This window comes from Moschus berezovskii, chromosome 17, assembly GCF_049115385.1.
Source record: "Moschus berezovskii isolate FMDL1 chromosome 17, NW_MosBer_1.0, whole genome shotgun sequence".
Taxonomy (NCBI): Eukaryota; Metazoa; Chordata; class Mammalia; order Artiodactyla; family Moschidae; genus Moschus; species Moschus berezovskii.
This window is the reverse complement of record NC_142476.1, coordinates 66,367,382-66,382,434: the sequence shown is the minus strand read 5'-3', so window position 1 is coordinate 66,382,434 and position 15,053 is coordinate 66,367,382. Positions and strand designations below refer to the sequence as shown.

Here is a 15,053-nt window from a genome sequence, read left to right as displayed (position 1 = left end):
TTCAACAGTACATGAACCGTGAACTTCCAGATGTTCAAACTGGATTTAGGAAAGGCAGAGGAACCAGAGATCAAATTGCCAACATCTTCTGGATCATTGAAAAAGCAAGAGAGTTCCAGACAAACATCTATTTCTGCTTCATTGACTATGCCAAAGCCTTTGACTGTGTGGATCACAATAAACTGTGGAAAATTCTTCAAGAGATGGGAATTCCAGATCACCTGACCTGCCTCCTGAGAAATCTGTATGCAAGTCAGGAAGCAACAGTTAGAAGTGGACATGGAACAACAGACTGGTCGTCAAGGCTGTATATTGTCACCCTGCTTATTTAACTTATATGCAGAGTACACCATGAGGAACGCTGGATTGGAAGAAGCACAAGCTGGAGTCAAGATTGCCGGGAGAAACATCAGTAGCCTCAGATACGCAGATGACACCACCCTTATGGCAGAAAGCGAAGAAGTAAAGAGCCTCTTAAGGAAAGTGAAAGAGGAGAGCGAAAAAGCTGGTTTAAAACTCAACATTCAGAAAACGTAAGATTATGGCATCTGGTCCCATCACTTCATGGCAAATAGATGGGGAAGCAATGGAAACAGTGACAGACTTTATTTTGGGGGGCTCCAAAATCACTGCAGATGGCAACTGCAGCCATGAAATTAAAAGACACTTGCTCCTTGGAAGAAAAGTTATGACCAACCTAGACAGCATGTTAAAAAGCAGAGACATTACTTTGCCAACAAAGGTCCATCTAGGCAAAGCCATGGTTTTTCCAGTAGTCATGGATGGATGTGAGAGTTGGACTATAAAGAAAGCTGATCGCGGAAGAATTGATGCTTTTGAACTGTGGTATTAGAGAAGATCCTTGAGAGTCCCTTGGACTGTGAAGAGATCAAACCTGTCCATCCTAAAGGAAATCAGTCCTGAATATTCATTGGAAAGACTGATGCTTAAACTGAAGCTCCAGTACTTTGACCACCTATGCGAAGAACTGACTCATTTGAAAAGACCCTGATATTGGGAAAGATTGAAGGCGGGAGAAGGGGACGACAGAGGATGAGATTGTTGGATGGCATCACCGACTCATAGACATGAGTTTGAGTAAGCTCCGCGAATTGGTGATGGACAGGGAGGGCTGGAGAGCTGCAGTCCATGGGGTTGCAAAGAGTCGGATGGGACTGAGTGACTGAACTGAACCGAATAATCAAGAAATTCATCCATATTTTTTTTAGTACTTACTTGTTCTCATTTGTACATTCAGGTTTCTGACCTAGTTGGAATTTATCCTTGTAGACAGTAAGAAAAAAAAAATCCCATTTTTCTTATTTTCCATTTGGTTATCTAGTTATGTCAAAGCCACTTGTTAAAAAGTCTGTTTTTCTCACAGCTGACTCTTACTGTATCCTAAATTGCAAATGTAGTTGGGTCTATTTCTAGATTTTTCTATCCTGTTCCATGGTCTGTCTTTATGTATTCTTGGGCCAGTACCATACTTTTTTAATTGTGGAGCAAGAGTCGGACACGACTGAGCGACTGAACTGAACTGGCTGATGCCTTAGCCCACCCCCCTCCCCCTTCTATTTCTAGCTTTCCCTGCTTAATTGTTCTTCTGAATTGACTTTATATTTACCTTTAAACATCTAAAAACGTCAGCCCCTCCACCCCTCAGGGTTAAATATTTTTATTATCTTCAACCCTTAGAACGCGATTTCCAGACTGTTCCTTGTCTTTTTCCACAAATCCTTAAACTGTAAAATGTGGGACTCAGAACTGACCCCACTGGCGTAAGTGTAGAAATGACAAGATTCCTAGAATTATACTTCTTAGAGGGGCATCAGCGAGAACGTGGGCGCAGTACGAACATTAGGAAGGCTGGAAGGGAAAGAGTGAGCCGGTGGCCGCAGAGGGCCGGGAAGGAACCTTGCCCCGCGTCGCGGCCGAGGCGGAGGGCGGTCCATCAGCGGGACCGGGAGGGGCTGGCGTGTCAGCCCCTGGAGATAAAAGGGTCCAGCGCTGGGCAGGCGTGAGTGAGCCTCCTTTCTCCTTTCCCCCAGCCTCCGCCGATGGTCCTCGAAACTCCCGGGCCCAGGGAATGGCGCTTCCTCTCCCAGCTGCTGAGCCGTTCCGTCTCCCGCTCCTGTTACTCGGCGTCATGGCGTTCCCCCCACGCCGCGCTCGACCGTTGGTTTCTTCCGCTGTGGCCCCGCCCCCCGCGGCCCGGCCCCGTCGCGTCGGTACTTCCGCCAGGGGCAGTGTGTTATGACGTGTTTTCCAGGCGGCGCGGGGCGAAAGTGCCAGCGGCCGAGGAAGGCGAAGTTCAGTCCGGGTTTCCGCCCCCTGAGCCGGGTCTTTTCCGAAGGAGGAAGCGGTGATAGAGAGGGGTTCTGGTGCCGTCGCACAGGGAGGCGTCGCCTGCGCTCCGCTCTCCCGTCACGATGGACTCAGTACCTGCCACTGTACCTTCTGTCACCTCTTCCCCGGGGGACCCGGAGCTTCTGGGACCCCTGTCGGTGCTCTACGCAGCACTCATAGCCAGGCTCCTGGAGGTGACGGCCCTCTCCCCCAGCTCAGGCAGGCGGGCGGACGAGTTCCGGGCGGAGTGGGTGCCCTGACCGGGCGGAGGAGAAATAAAGTGTGTGTCAGGCCGGAGGCGGGCAGGATGTTCCGGTGCTGTTTAAGGAGATAGTGGGAGTGTATTTGAGAAGGTTTTGTGGCGTTTTCATTTTTTGTTAATTGAGTACTTATGATGTGGCAGGCAGTGTGTTGCTTTCGAGTGTACAGTCACGGTCAAAATAAGCGAGCATCATGTCACGTCCCTGCGGGTCCTTTTCACTTGACCCATGACACCATTGGGGGATGGGGCCAGTACAACAGAAAAGAGTGTAGAAGCGGAGAGGAGTGTAATGCCCTGTTTGTGATGAAACAGTTTCTAGGAACCAGTTAAAATTCAGAGCGGTCTATCTAGACCAGTTATCGGGAACTGTCTGAAGTTTCTCAGTGTTTGTCTTTATGTAAGTAGAAAACAGTTAAGACTTCAGATCTCAGAGGAAAAGCTAATTCTTTGTGGTGTTCATTATCACTCTGGTTTTTTAGCAGCTGTAAAAGCTTCTATAGTATAGTAATGTTTCAATTTTTTTTTTTAATGTGGCTTCTCAAATCATACAAATCAACTAAGAGAAAAAGGGTGATCCAGAGGGATTCTAGCCCTGTGTTGGACAAAATGGTGTTTTGGAGACTGGTGTAAAACGGAAATATATGCTCCACATAAAGAAATTGAGATTTATAATGTTTAAAAAGACTTCAAGCCAAACAGGAAAGAGGAGGCTGCCAGTATCTTCCTTTTATTTAAGCAGTGGAAATACTGAAGAACGTTCAGGGGATCGCTGTCTAATGGAGGTTGAATTAGATTTCTGTGGATGATGCTTTATTAGAAATTTCTTTCAGGTTTCCCACTATTTCTAATGTTTCTCTTCCAGCTCCTTGCTACATTGCCTGATGATGTCCAGCCTGGGCCTGATTTTTATGGACTGCCATGGAAGCCTGTACTTATCACTGCCTCCTTAGGAATTGTTTCATTTGCCGTTTTCTTCTGGAGAACTGTCCTTGCTGTGAGTAAATTAATTTTTACCTTTAAACTCATTAAAACAGGAATATCACTGGCCCTTTTTCTTTTCATTTAATTACTAACTTGAACTCAAATGGATGCTTATAATCCAGACTAACATTATAAAATAATTCAGTGTAATCTTTGTTGGTAAAGACTTAGGTGAACAAGATGACACGTGTATAATCTCAGTGGGGAAACTTTAGTTTAGAAATCAGAAGCCTTAAAAATGTTCATGTCCTTTTGTATAGTATAATACCATGTCAAGTAATCTATACTGAAAAAATAACCAGTCATAAATTAAAAGATATACAGAGTATTAAAAATGGGACCCTATTAAGAGTGAAAACTTGACAGAACCTAAATGATCTGTTGTGGGGGCAGGTTATTAGATTATCATACATCCATATAATGAGATATTAGGCAGCTCTTAAAATTTATGTATTTCAAAGACACTGGGGCACAGAAAATGCTCACAATTTAATGTTAAGTGGAAGAAAGCCACAACCAAGACTTTTAAAGTGTAGATAAACTGTTCATTATGTAAAAACATATATACACACAGAAGAAATGCTGCAAATGGCAAAAATATATATCAAAAATAATTTTTCAATCTTTTTTCTTACATATATGTTTCACATATTTTCTAATATGATCATATGCTGTTATGTTCAGAAAATATCTTTTGATTTGGAAATACAGATTACGTAGTGTCCAAAGACACTGTTAAAATTTTTATTCCTTAGAGACCTTTTCTGTGTGTAATTTGTCTTTCATGCTTATAGATATATATATTCTCGTACAGATGCATACTTAACGATTCTGTTCCATGGTCATCTAATGTAACTGGGGGAAAAGTTACTCTGTATTAATGAGCTTTGCAGATGAAAAGGTTTCAGTTGAAGCTTAGCAGTTAAAGTGGCCAGAAGCATTTGATGCATGCATATCTTTCTAAAATTGAGTTTTCTGATTTCCTAGTTCTCTCCGATATATCGTTGTTAATAAACTTTCTCTCCTTGCACAAGTGATTGTAAAATGATTTAAAAACAAAGGTCTTTTGCCTGGATTGTAGTGAAGACCCTTTAAATCTCATGGGGCTTTTCCTCAGCTACAAGGAAAAAAGATAGAACAGACAGCGAAAACATTTTCTGTTTTCCAGTCTTGATTCTCCCATCTCAGAATCTCTGACACAAGGTTATGTAGGCTTTATGTGCTAACTGCCGCCTCAGTCTCAACATTTGGGATCTTGTTCCGTACTCTCATTGCCTGCTTCTTGCTTCTTCCTGCTTTCTCCCACCTGTTGATTTGGGTGAGAGGAGGATAAAGGAAGCTTACTTTCTCATTAGCAAGGCTGTGACATTAAAGAAATTGTCATTAATTTCTGTGTTGAAACTGAATGTAGTTTCTTGTGGAGAGCATCATTAAAAATGGTGTTAGATACTATAATAATTCTGAAATATCGTGGATGATTTATGGACTGGTCAGCATCTCATCACCATTTCTGACATTTGACAAAGGGAATAGGTTACAGAGACATTCAGTAACACTTTTTAAAAAATTGAGGACTGCTTGGATTTTATTCTGTAATTCAGTGCTGACGCTAGGGGATGATTTAGAAGATACTGGCTGTTATTTCTCTTGTTGCTTGTGTATTTTCCTTTTTTTGTTGTTTAGTTGCTAAGTCTTTACTACTTTTCTCTCAGCAGTCTTTTCCCTTTTACATTTATGACCTCCATTTTTAAGGAGTTGGGAAAATCACATGGTCTAATTTATTAGATTTCTAAATTCACCCAGTAGCCAATTTTGATTAGGATTTCTAAGATGTTTTTTGGTGAAAGAAGCATATCTTAATTCCCTGATTATGACTTTAATTTGTTTCCTTAGAGTCTTTTTCAGTTGTCTTTGTTTCTAGATCTCATTCTGGCTATTTGGAGCTGTCACATAAATGGTTTTGGGTAAATGAAGCATTAGTGTATTTAACAGGAAAATGTTACCCCTTTTCACTTTCTTTAAATTGAGGTATAATTGATAAGTAATATTATACTAGTTTCAAGTGTGTAAAATAATGATTTGATATCTGTATATGTTGCAAAATTATTGCCAAAAGTATAGTTGACAGTCCATCACAAATACATAGTTACAAGATTTCTTTCCCCCCTTGGGATGGGAACTTTTAAGATCTGCTTTTTTAGCAGTTTTGAAATATCTAATAATCCCTTTCCATTATGAAACTTAAGTGCTCGTTTACTAAGATTGGTGCTCATTTAAAGGATACATGAATGTATCTTTCATTGCAAAAATAAGGTATTTACTTTAGTGCATTTATCCGTCAGGAACTATTATGAAGTATCACTACCAATTACATTTGAAATGTTTTTTTTTTAGCCTTTTCCTATTTTTTAATCCTGTGGATCCTTATGCTTAATCAAACCATTGTTAAATTTTCATTTGGTTATGATTTGACTGTTGTGTTAAGAACTATAATAATTCTGTTAGTAAGATGTCTTGACATCAAGCTTATTTCTTTCTCTTTTAGGTAAAGAGTAGAGTATATCAAGGTAAATATTCAGGCTTATTTTGTTATCTGTGCTGTACCGTCAGTATTGATATTTTATCTGAGTTTTATGTAAGCTAAAAGTAGAAATGGTGACATCTGATCTCTGGTTAATTCCTGAACATTTTACTAATCCCGGGTTGTATGCTTAGATGACAGAGTAGATGGTGATGCTAGTAGGTGAGAGGAGATGAGGTGGAACAAATTGTTAGTGTAGGGAGAAGATTCAGTTTGAGCAGACTGACTTTGGATGTTGATGTAATGTAATTTATTACCTGTGAACATGTTCCTGTGTTAATGATTTATTCAATACATAAACATTTAAGTAGATAATTTGAGGAATAGAGATATAAGTCAGTATGCTTGAATTTTCTGTTTCTATTTTCAAATGAAGTATATTTGAAGTGATCACATTTTCTGAGAAGAAAGATGTTCATGAAGGGGAAAGGTACTGGGCTTAAACATTTTACTATATTTCTTATCCTTGAAAACAATTTGAAGTGGAATCTCATTGAAATAAGGGCTATTATTATATTTTTCTTAAATTTTAATAATTGTTTATACCATTATTCCTATTAAACACAGATTTCTTTTTAAAAGCATAGTAGTAATGCTAAGTTCATTTTCCTCAAAATGCCGGTTAACATGTCTTTGCTGCTAATACATTGGGTAATTCAGTTTTTATTGATCATGATAATTTTATGGATTCCCCCCTCTTTTTAGTCACTGAACAGCAAATTTCTGAGAAGTTGAAGAATATCATGAAAGAAAACGCAGAACTTGTACAAAAATTGTCAAGTTATGAGCAGAAGGTATTGTTCTTTCATTTCCTCTCCCCTACTGTCTTATTTCCTCCGGTCTTATAGTTCAGTTATTACAGTGTTTTTAAATCATATTTTAAATTTTCATTATCTCTTACAGACTCTTCAGATATGAAGCAGTCATCATACATGTCTTACTGCTTTCTTCTCTCAGGGATCTCCTATTTGGAGATAAGTTTTGATAGCACTATAATTTATGTTTTAAAGTTTGAATGCTTTATTTTATATAGATCAAGGAATCAAAGAAACATGTTCAAGAAACCAAGAAACAAAATATGATTCTCTCCGATGAAGCAATTAAATTTAAGGTAAAAATCTCTTCTTTTTGAGATGACATTCTAAAAACAAAAGAAAAATAATGAATGGTTGTTTTTAATCCATTTTTTTGTAGGATAAAATCAAGAATCTTGAAGAAACTAATGAAATTCTGGGAGACACAGCTAAAAGTTTACGCGCTATGTTAGAGTCTGAGAGAGAGCAGAATTCCAAGAATCAGGACTTGGTAAGAGTTTTGCTGTTAAGTGTTGCTATAATTTAGCTTTTGAACTATTTTGTAGGTTGGGTGAAATGAACTCGGCATTTTCCTGTGCTGTAACTAGAGTCATATTGAAAGTCAGGGAAGTGGAACCTACTTTTGTGCATTTTTTGTGGGATTTTAAATACTGATACCCAATGTTACTATTTTTATGGGCCTAGAAAACATTTTTTGTCCTCTGCCCTGGGTAATTTTCATGTTGCTTGGCCCTGCCCTTTGAAACATGTAGAGCAGTGAAGAAATAGTTGCCCCTTTGTGTGGTCTTAGTACTTTGTTTTGATTTATTTTTGTGTTTTGTTTCTGAAAATAAACTTTAAATGCTTGAACAGTTTTTGAATTACATACAAGATGAAAAAATAGTAGAGAATGTCCCCATATATTGCATACCCAGTTAAGCTTGATCACCTGACTGAGGTAGTATGTGACAGGTTTCTCTGCTATTAAATTAACCCTTTCTCCATCCTTTGCATAGTATACTCTTTGGAAGAAAGTTACTGTGCACGACCCACAGTTAAAGCATGAAGAGTTAGGCTCCATCTCCGTGACAAGGCAGAGTATCTTTGTAAATTTTGGAATTGTTTCTGAGATTTGGCTCTTCCTCAAGTGCAGTCATTTTTAGTTTAGCAAGAGAAGTTTTAAGTGACTTTGGGATTTTTTTTCTTGGCCACTAGGAAAATTCATTGATTTGAACTGGTTTAATTGATTTTTTTTTCATTTTCTTTGCTTTGACTTTTTTAATCTCATCATGTACCACATTATGTCATAACTAGGAAAGTTGTGAATGGTATGAAATGTTTATATCTTCAGTATTTTCTTTCCTCATGTTTCTACATTCTTGACTTTTCTTGTCGGCCAAAATCTGATCCTCTGCTTTTACTCAGTACCTAGGGGATAACACTGGAATGTGTTTTGGTAATGTTTCTTCCTTTTATCATATATCCCAGTGTTTCTGCTGCAATCCTAAAACATTTTTGTGCCCTTTTTTCCTCATTGCAGATATCAGAAAATAAGAAATCTATAGAGAAGTTAAAGGATGTTATCTCAGTGAATGCCTCAGAATTTTCAGAGGTAAAGCTCTATAATTCCTGCAAGATAGTAATATGATATCTTAGTATTTTTAGGAGCAAACATTGATGTGTGCTAGGAAATGCAAAAAATAAAAACCATATGAATTAATTGGAAAAGTGTAACTTTTTGTGTGTTTTTCATTGGAATTAACTGCACTAATAGCAGTGTTTTGCATTAGGTTCAGATTGCCCTTAATGAAGCTAAACTTAGTGAAGAGAAAGTGAAGTCTGAATGCCATCGGGTTCAAGAAGAAAATGCTAGACTTAAGAAGAAGAAAGAGCAGGTAAAGTTAGCATCATAGATTAAACTAGAAAACCAAGTATCATTACTTCTTGGATATGTTTTTAAGAAAATGAAGTATGTATGCAGAATTCTATTTTTAGGTATGCAAAGTATAAACTGTGCTCCCCAGATTGAGTGCATGTATACATTCTCCATCTGTTCTGGGTTTTCTGTTTTATACAATTCCCTGTAGCTATCAGAATGTTTAGTCTTTGTCTCATCCAGCACCAACCAGTTACTAACTTGAGTAGCCTCAAGGGGGCGATGGGTTTGCTTCTTAGACCAAAGAATTAGGTATTTATTACCCTCCTTTGAGGAGTTACTGCCCTTTTGTTCCTACTGGAAGTGAGTTATTTGAACTGGCAGCAGTTTTCTGCAGGGTGCAGTACACTAGACCAATGTCCTGACAGCTCTTTAGGTTCTCACTGCAGTTCTGAGTGTTGGAGCCACTCTCTTCTCCCTTTACCAAAGCCGTAGCCCATAGTGACAGGCCAGAGAGAAGCACAGCTCCTTGCTTCCCTGTCTCGTTCATGTGGTCCTGCTGCCTCCTCCGCAAAAGCCATAATGTTTTGAAATTCATGTATTTTAACTTTTAGTTGCAGCAAGAAATCAAAGACTGGAGTAAATCACATGCTGAGCTCAGTGAGCAAATCAGATCATTTGAGAAGTCTCAGAAAGATCTAGAAGTAGCTCTCACTCACAAAGATGATAATATTAACGTGAGTTCATTTTCTTGAATACATGCTTAATTCTCATAAATTCTCATAAAATCTGTGCCGTTGAAATTGAGAGGTTGTTTCTAATAAATATCCTTTTGCTTCTTTTGTAGGCTTTGACTAATTGCATTACACAGTTGAATCGGTTAGATTGTGAATCTGAATCTGAGGATCAAAATAAAGGAGGAAATGAATCAGATGAATTAGCAAATGGAGAAGTGGGAGGTATGATTGGTTTCTGGGAGGTTGGACCTCTTTCTGCCTTCTTTAAGTACACTGATGCTTTTTTCTGCAGACTGAATTTCCTATTAAGGGTTCCAGCTATAGATGCCTGTCACTGAATCTGTACAGTCAGCCCTCCAAATCTGTGGGTTTGCATTTGCAGATTTAACGAACTGCGTTTTGAAAATGTTGGGAGGAGAAAAATTCCATAAAGTTCCAAAAAGCAAAGTTTCAATTTGCTTCTTGCCAGCACGTGTTTACTTAGCATTTACATTGTATAAGGTATTATTAGTAGCCTAGAGGTGAAATATCTGGGAGGGTCTGTGTAGGTTATGTTCAAATGTTGTTCTATTTTATATAAAGTACTTGAGCATCCATAGGTTTTGGTTTCCTGTGTGGGGAGGAGTGGGGAAGGAAGTCTTGGAGCCAGTCTCTTGTGGACATTGAGGGGCTACATGTCTTTGCACACTGGGCCAAGGTGGGTTACTGGGTTGTCGTACAGCTAGGCATGCAGTGAACACGGACATGGCTTTTCCATTCCGTTGAGAGCTGTATGTGTGCACTGGCGCCAGAGCAGCAGCAGTCGTGTCTCACTCCTCTGCATGCTGAACACTCTTCAGTAGGAGAAACTTGTTTCTCAGCTTCTTGTGTACTGTATCCGTAGCTCTGTGGTGTTAGGCCCTCAACCAATGTTGAAAGTACTGAGCTGGAGGGAGCTATAAACTAAGCAGTGAGAGTGGAAGCTAAAGGGCAACAGTGTTTACTGATGAGGGAGGTATTTCTAGACACTGAATCCCAGGTTGAATGTTTTAAACTACACCTGGGAGCAGGTTCAAGGGAAGAGAAGAGGAGTGAGTCTTTAAATAACATATTTGACTGGGGGCAGGTAGGTCCAAGAGAGAAGAAAAGCTATATTTCACGTATCCCTTCTTGCTCAAGAACTGCATGGATGTTTTTACTGTACAGACTGGGAACTCATTAATTTTTTCAATCTAACTTTGCAACTCTCTTGGAATTCAAATAGCCTAATCAGTTCTTTTGGTTAGTTTGTTTTTTCTTTGAATGTTTGAACATGGTAATTGTTTGCGGGAAATCAAGGACATATAGTTTAACAGTAAGGAAGGGAAAAGCAGTGAAATCTTTTTTTTTTCTTTTTTTTAGGTGACCGGAGTGAGAAGGTGAAAAATCAGATTAAGCAGATGATGGACGTTTCTCGGGTATAATCCTTTTTATAGAGTACTGTAATCCCCTGGAGAAAGAAATGGCAACCCACTCCAGTATTCTTGCCTCAGAAATCCCACGGACAGAGGAACCTGGCGGGTTACAGTCCATGGGGTCACAAGAGTCAGACATGACTAAGCGACTGAACCACCACAAGTGCCTGTGATAGAAATATTCTTTCTATTAAGAATATTTAGAATTAGAGTATTTATTATTAAGAATAGTAAATATAAGACTGTTTACTACCAATAATTCTTACTTTTAAGAATATTTTTCTCTTCTGCAATTTTTAGACACAGACTGCAATATCAGTAGTTGAAGAGGATCTAAAACTTTTACAGTGTAAACTCAGAGCCTCCATGACCACTAAATGTAACCTGGAAGGTAGGTTGCTTCTTCAGAAGAAATTCCTGCTGGAAAAATAAAGAATGACTTCCTCTTCCTGTGCTTTTCACCCCCTTTAACACTGCCCCCTCAACGAGTTCTCCAATTGTTGCGCACACACACAAAACTGAGACGTGTTATCCCCTGTAGACCAGATAAAGCAATTAGAAGAGGATCGCAGCTCACTTCAGTCTGCCAAAGCTGTGCTGGAAGATGAATGCAAAACACTGAGGCAGAAAGTAGAGATTCTAAATGAACTCTATCAGCAGAAGGAGATGGCTCTACAAAAGTAAGATTATCGTGCTTCATTGTTAACAATATTGTCATCTAACTAAATGCATGTACTACTGTAAATAATCTTGTCTTTTTTAAAGATTGTTTATTGTATTTTCTATCTATAATTAGTATAAATTTGGCTTTCTTCCTTTTCTACCCTGTTTCCCATAACTTGCATTTTTTTTCCCATTTTGACTAATTGTCAGCAATTATTGCCTGTAATTTACCTGAAGGGTGGTAGTTATTGGTACTAACAGTTGCTGTTCTGAAAATGCTTCTTTTATGATCTGTTCCCTTTCTGCAGCTCCACCATTTATTCCACTTTTCTCTGTTATCACTTACATCCTTCTTATTTGTCTTCCATTTGTTCTTCTAATTCTTAATATAGCCTTTAAAAATCCTGAGTGATTTATAAGACATGATTTTTAGTAGAATCAGTATACTTTAAAAGGAGTATTTAGTTATTGACAGTATCGTAAGTTTTTGGACTTCATATGGTCAAATATTCAGAGTATACATATATAATACGTAAATATGGCAAGGTTATTGGCAGTTTTGAATTTAGAAATACCTGTTTGGTGTATATATTTAGGTATTAATCTTTTGAAGTAGACATCTCAAATTAGGAGTTAGGTATCTTTTGAAAGATATACTTTTGTAGTTCATTTTAAATTTTCTTCACAAAAATACCTGAACTCTCTATAAAAGTAGTTTATTGGTGGCAGTTGCTAATTGTGTTTGTTCCTATAGTTCACTCTTTGGTGTTTATAGCAGTCTGTGAGAAAGCTTCTTTTGCTAAGGAAATTTAATCTTTTCCAAATGCTTTGGTTGCTATTGCCAGATGCCGTTAAACATTGAAACCATACCGCTGACTTTTTTCTCTTAATTCTTTGCTCACCAAGAAATCAGTTTAGATTTTCCGAGTTTTATTCAGGCCAGCTCTAAGTACCTGGTTTGCTTTCAGTTCAGTTCAGTCTCTCAGTCATGTCCGACTCTTTGAATCCCATGAACCGCAGCATGCCAGGCCTGCCTACCATCACCAACTCCCGGAGTCCGCCCAAACCCATGTCCATCGAGTCAGTGATGCCATCCAACCATCTCATTCTCCGTCGTTCCCTTCTCCTCCAGCCCTTAATCTTTCCCAGCATCAGGATCTTTTCAAATGAATCAGCTCTTCGCATCAGGTGGCCAAAGTATTGGAGTTTCAGCTTCAGCATCAGTCCATCCAATGAACACCCAGGTTTGCTCTCCTTTAGAATGGACTGGTTGGATCTCCTTGCAGTACAAGGGACTCTCAATCAAGAGTCTTCTCCAGCACCATATTTCAGAAGCATCAATTCTGCGGCGATCAGCTTTCTTCACAGGCCAACTCTCACATCCATACATGACCACGGAAAAAACCATAGCCTTGACTAGGCGGACCTTGGTTGGCAAAGTAATGTCTCTGCCTTTTAATATGCTATCTAGGTTGGTCATAACTTTCCTTCCAAGGAGTAAGCGTCTTTTAATTTCCTGGCTGCAGTGAGCATCTGCAGTGATTTTGGAGCCCAGAAAAATAGTCTTCCACTGTTTCCCCATCTATTTGCCATGAAGTGATGGGACTGGATGCCATGATCTTAGTTTTCTGAATGTTGAGCTTTAAGCCAAAGTTTTCACTCTCTTTCATTTTCATCAAGAGGCTCTTTAGTTCTTCTTCACTTTCTGCCGTAAGGGTGGTGTCACCTGCATATCTGAGGTTATTGATATTTCTCCCAGCGATCTTGATTCTAGCTTGTGCTTCTTCCAGCCCAGCGTTTCTCATGATGTAATCTGCCCATAAGTTAAATAAGCAGGGTGACAATATACAGCCTTGACGTACTCCCTTTCCTATTTGGAACCAGTCTGTTGTTCCATGTCCAGTTCTAACTGTTTGCTTTAGACAAATATTTCTCATTTCATTATTTATTATTATTTTTTAAAAAGCACTTCTCTGCCACTAGTAGTCATTTGAATTACCTGAATGGCAGTTGCCTTTCTTTATGATACATAAAGTCAGTATGATGCGGCACTCTCCAGCATCCACTCAGTCACCATGTCAGGACACACACTGCACTCCATCCCCAAAGCCATTGTGTGTGCTCAGACTCGAATCATCTCTTCTGCCACCCCTTACCTTAACTACTCACCTGTCTCCAGTTTCTCTTTCTTATACCTCTTCCAAAGTCTACAGCTGCTGGAACAAACTTCCTAAAATACGAGTCCTTTTATATCATCAAATGCTTAAAATCTGTCAAGGAAGCTCCATTCCTTCAGGATTAATTTCAAACTCTTCAGCAAGCGCACAGGGCACTGCCCCTTTGTGATCCTGAGCTGCCTCTCCAGGTGCATTTCCTGTGACTTCTGATGCTGCCTCAGTAGCATGACCACAGTTCCTTCATGCCACTCTGAGCTTCTTTGTCATTATACATACTGCCTTTTCTGCAGTAAAATGTCCTTTTACTTTATTTCCACCTGGCAGTCTCCTGCCTATTCAAATGGTTATGTTCCTTAAATTCTTTTCTAGAGTAAGTTGTGACATAAGTAGGTGAGTACTCAGAGTACTCATTTTTTCCTTATAATGTAATTCCTTCTTTTTCCTTGTAATGTCATTCCTAATTATAATGTATTTAAACCTGTTAAGGTTTAAATCCACATATTGATATTTTCTTTGTATTTGGTGGCCTGTTCTGTGTTCTTTTTTCTCTTCCTTCTCTCTTTTAGGTTGTTTGAATATTTTTCAGAATTCTGCTTTTCCCCTGTGTAAGCTCGGTAGTTATTGGTTGCTTTAATTGTCTTCATGTAGTTACTCTAAAGATGACAGCATGTATCCTGGACTTATTAAATTAATAGACATCCTGACTTAGATGCTCCTGCATTTTAATTCTTTATATATTTGAACTCCACATGTTGTTTTTATTGTCCACTATAGTGCTTTCCACCTCATGTTGACTCACTGGAAAAGACTCTGATGCTGGGAGGGATTGGGGGCAGGAGGAGAAGGGGACAAAAGAGAATGAGCTGGCTGGATGGCATCACCGACTCAATGGACATGAGTTTGAGTGAACTCCGGGAGTTGGTGATGGACAGGGAGGTCTGGCGTGCTGTGATTCATGGGGTCACAAAGAGTCAGACACGACTGAGCGATTGAAGTGAACTGATAGTGCTTTCCGGCCACTAGTCACTTGATTTACAGGCATACGTCATTTTATTGCATTTTGCTTTATCATGCTTTGCAGATACTACATTTCTTAGAAATTGAAGGTTTGTGGCAACCCTGAGTCAAGCAAGTCTGACAGTACCATTTTTTTCAACAGCATTTGTTTACTTCATGTCTCTGTGTCATATTTTGGTAATT

The 15,053-nt window shown here is 39.0% G+C and overlaps 1 protein-coding gene across 4 annotated transcripts in view; it reads left to right on the top strand.

Moving 5' to 3' along the window:
* The window catches only part of MIA3 (MIA SH3 domain ER export factor 3), a 56,052-nt gene that overhangs the window by 31,014 nt on the left and 9,985 nt on the right, over positions 1–15,053 (top strand). For 2 of the 4 annotated variants that reach the window (XM_088845537.1, XM_088845536.1), the window contains exons 1-13: positions 2,284–2,543; positions 3,474–3,605; positions 6,138–6,159; positions 6,879–6,967; positions 7,207–7,284; positions 7,368–7,478; positions 8,508–8,579; positions 8,758–8,862; positions 9,458–9,580; positions 9,691–9,802; positions 10,961–11,016; positions 11,314–11,404; positions 11,555–11,693. In XM_088845537.1, coding sequence (XP_088701663.1) covers positions 2,433–2,543; positions 3,474–3,605; positions 6,138–6,159; positions 6,879–6,967; positions 7,207–7,284; positions 7,368–7,478; positions 8,508–8,579; positions 8,758–8,862; positions 9,458–9,580; positions 9,691–9,802; positions 10,961–11,016; positions 11,314–11,404; positions 11,555–11,693 — 1,241 coding nt within the window. In that variant the 5' untranslated portion in view covers positions 2,284–2,432. Of the gene's footprint in view, positions 1–2,283; positions 2,544–3,473; positions 3,606–6,137; positions 6,160–6,878; positions 6,968–7,206; positions 7,285–7,367; positions 7,479–8,507; positions 8,580–8,757; positions 8,863–9,457; positions 9,581–9,690; positions 9,803–10,960; positions 11,017–11,313; positions 11,405–11,554; positions 11,694–15,053 lie in introns of those variants that run through there. The other 2 variants (XM_055419851.2, XM_055419852.2) reach the window with 1 other exon arrangement.